This window comes from Borostomias antarcticus, assembly GCF_949987555.1.
Source record: "Borostomias antarcticus genome assembly, chromosome: 12".
Lineage (NCBI taxonomy): Eukaryota > Metazoa > Chordata > Actinopteri > Stomiiformes > Stomiidae > Borostomias > Borostomias antarcticus.
The window spans coordinates 1,861,316-1,864,427 of record NC_140245.1 but is presented as its reverse complement, the minus strand read 5'-3'; the positions used below and the strand labels follow the sequence as shown (position 1 = coordinate 1,864,427).

The 3,112-nt window shown below is 49.8% G+C and overlaps 1 protein-coding gene across 1 annotated transcript in view; it reads left to right on the top strand.

Annotated features, from left to right (window-relative positions):
- The window catches only part of ptprsb (protein tyrosine phosphatase receptor type Sb), a gene marked incomplete at both ends in the record, with an annotated part of 51,823 nt that extends 50,406 nt beyond the window's left edge, over positions 1 to 1,417 (top strand). Inside the window, 2 exons of the mRNA XM_084447170.1 lie at positions 484 to 619; positions 1,349 to 1,417. Coding sequence (XP_084303296.1) covers positions 484 to 619; positions 1,349 to 1,417 — 205 coding nt within the window. The remainder of the gene's footprint in view (positions 1 to 483; positions 620 to 1,348) is intronic.
- Positions 1,418 to 3,112: the final 1,695 nt, after the last annotated feature.

Sequence of the window (3,112 nt, the reverse complement as noted above, 5' to 3'; positions counted from 1 at the left end):
GACCTCCTAAGTTAAATGCAATTATTGTAAGTTGCTTTGGATAAAATCTGCTGAATGACTGTAATGTTATCTAATGTAATATAATGTAATGTTAAAGTGAAGGAGCAAGAGCAGCAAGATTGTATGATTGTGTGTGTGTGTGTGTGTGTGTGTGTGTGTGTGTGTGTGTGCGTCTAGCGCTTTTTTTTTTTTTGCTCTGAAAATGTAATTTAATGTAATTTATTGCTCTATACATGTTCTTAGCCGGTAGACAAACATACTCCTGGAGCTTGCTACATCGTCTCATTGAGAGGGGTCAGGGAAGAACTTTTACAGCTCACTTATCTGGCCCCTGAGGGAAACTGTTTTTTTTGCTTCCCTCTGGAATATGTAGAGAGTGGGTCGTATGCCCACCTCCCCATTGGTCTCTGTAAAGCGCATTGTGTTGCCTCTGTGTATGAAATGCGCTTTCCAAATAAAGCTTTGATTGATGTGATTTTCCAGCGCGGGCGTGGGCCGGACCGGCGTGTTCATCACGCTGAGCATCGTGCTGGAGAGGATGCGCTACGAGGGCGCGGTGGACATCTTCCAGACGGTCAAGATGCTGCGGACCCAGCGGCCGGCCATGGTGCAGACCGAGGTGTGTGTGTGTGTGTGTGTGTGTGTGTGTGTGCTCGGGGGTGTGTTAGCGAACGGCTGACCGGCGCGGTGGTCGACCGGCCCGTCTGTCTCCATGATGGGATAATCCTGATGGATGATGCTCTCTCTTCTTCTCTCCTCTCTCTCCCTCTTTATCCCCCCCCCTCTCTCTCTTTCTCTCTCTCTCTTTCTCTTTCTCTCTCTCCCTCTTTCTCTCTCTCTCTATCTCTCTGTCTCTCTCTCTCTCTCTCTCTCTCCCTTTACCCTCCCCTCTCTCTTTCTCTCTGTCTGTCTCTCTTTTCTCTCTCTCTCTTTATTCCCCCGCCCCCACTCTCTCTCTCTCTCTCTCTCTCTCTCTCTCTCTCTCATCCCCTTTACCCTCCCCTCTCTCTTTCTCTCTGTCTGTCTCTCTTTTCTGTCTCTCTCTTTATTCCCCTGCCCCCTCTCTCTCTCTCTCCTCTCTCTCTCTCCCTCTCTCTCTCTCTCTCTCCCCTCTCCCTCTCTCTCTCCTCTCCCTTTACCCTCCCCTCTCTCTCTCTTTCTATCTCTCTCCCTTTCTCTTTCTCTCTCTCTCCCTCTCTCTCTTTCTCTCTGTCTGTCTCTCTTTTCTCTCTCTCTCTTTATTCCCCCGCCCCCACTCTCTCTCTCTCTCTCTCTCTCTCTCTCCCTCTCTCTCTCTCTCTCTCTCTCCCTCTCTCTCTCTCTCTCTCTCTCTCTCTCTCTCTCTCAGGATGAGTATCAGTTCTGTTACCAGGCCGCTCTGGAGTACCTGGGCAGCTTCGACCACTATGCAACATAAAGAGAAGAGAGAAACATCCCTCCATCTTTCTGCTCTGGGGGCTTTCTGCTCAGGACGAGTCGACAGGAGAGAGAGAGAGAGAGAGAGAGAGAGAGAGAGAGAGGGAGAGAGAGAGAGAGAGAGAGAGAGAGAGAGAGAGGGAGAGAGAGATAAAGAGAGAGTGAGAGAGAGGGAGAGAGAGGGAGGGAGGGAGAACGAGGTGAGAGAGAGAGATAGAGAGATTAAGAAGGAGAGAGAGATAAAGAGAGAGAGAGAGAGAGAGATGCAGACTGGGAAGAAAAAAAACAAACAAACAGTGAAGAAGTTTTCCAACGACAAATGAAAAATACCACAACAACAACAACAAGACAAGCAACAACTGAACCATAACAAAACTATGTCAACAAACATCCGTAGCTGCTCAGTCCGAAGCCGTCCTCGGTGTTGGAGACCAGTCGTGTGTATCCCTGCATATTCTTACCTCAGTGTTCCAGTGGGAAGGACATTATTATACCTGTGTGTTTCGTGATGGTCAGCTATCTCCAATACCAACCAGTGACCCGTAGAAACTGCTTGTGAGCAAGGAAAACGTTGATACAGTATGTACAGTATGTACAGTATGGCATAACGAGAACTCTTACGAAGCCTGGATATTTGCTGCACCCCGCGTGGGATTTTTATCGTAACCTTTCTATCTATGGGGGTTCTGCTGTTCTAGGGGGCGGATAACGTGTGCGACGGGGAACATTTCCATGTGTCATGTGCTACTCTGCTTCCTGCCTGCCGCGGTTGACCCTAGGCCCCGCCCACCCGAGGGAAGGGGGGCGTCCTGATTGGACGGACGCCGAACCCCCTCCACCCGCAGTGCCAAGAGAGACGGATCTGTCCCCGGGGCAGATGGGAGATGTTGTTTTTGTGGAGGAGGTTTTGAGGGGTTTTACATCCTGCGAACTACAACTCCGAACCCTCAGCGCCAGCCGACTCCACTGATCCACCATCAGCTAAGCTCCGGAACCCAACCTATACACCATCTGAGGGACGAGGACACCAAACTGATTCGGGATCAGGGACTCAGGGGCGGCTTTATTCTAGTCTGAGTGGATGATCGGTGTTGAGTGTCAGTGTTCAGTCAGCCCGGCTTGCTCGATCGCTCGCTATAACGCTGTCATCACCTCCCTGTTTATCATCCCAAACCCTGTTCGTCGGTTCGGTGAATGCATTGATGTTCTTTGTCTGATTTTTAAAAGGAGCCATTATGTCATCGAGGGGACTTGAAAGAATTGAATTTCGATTAATTCCCAGACTGAGTGATCCTACTCAGGTCCCCTGTAGACACATTTCCATTTACCCGGCTTCAAACGTGACTGAACATCTCCCTTTGTCTGTTTGACCTTTCTGTTGCCATCCGTGCTGCTAGCCAGCTAGTATCCTGTGTAACTATGCTATGCTAGCTAATGTGTCGCGCCGTATCTCAGTGGAAGCAGGTCTGGGATCAGCTCGGCCTTCTCTCAGTCTGATGTTAACCATCCGTCTGATAAAACAGTCAAGCTGACCTGGGATCAGAGTTTAGGGGCAACCTTAGATCCTTTACCTTTAGCGGATGTACTTGAATTCTGCCGTCCACAGTGAAGCTCCTGTGTGAAGGGACCTCAGTATGCTCAGCCGGTTGGAATGTGGTCCCAACGGCAGGTCGTAGGTTCGAGTCCCACTTGGATA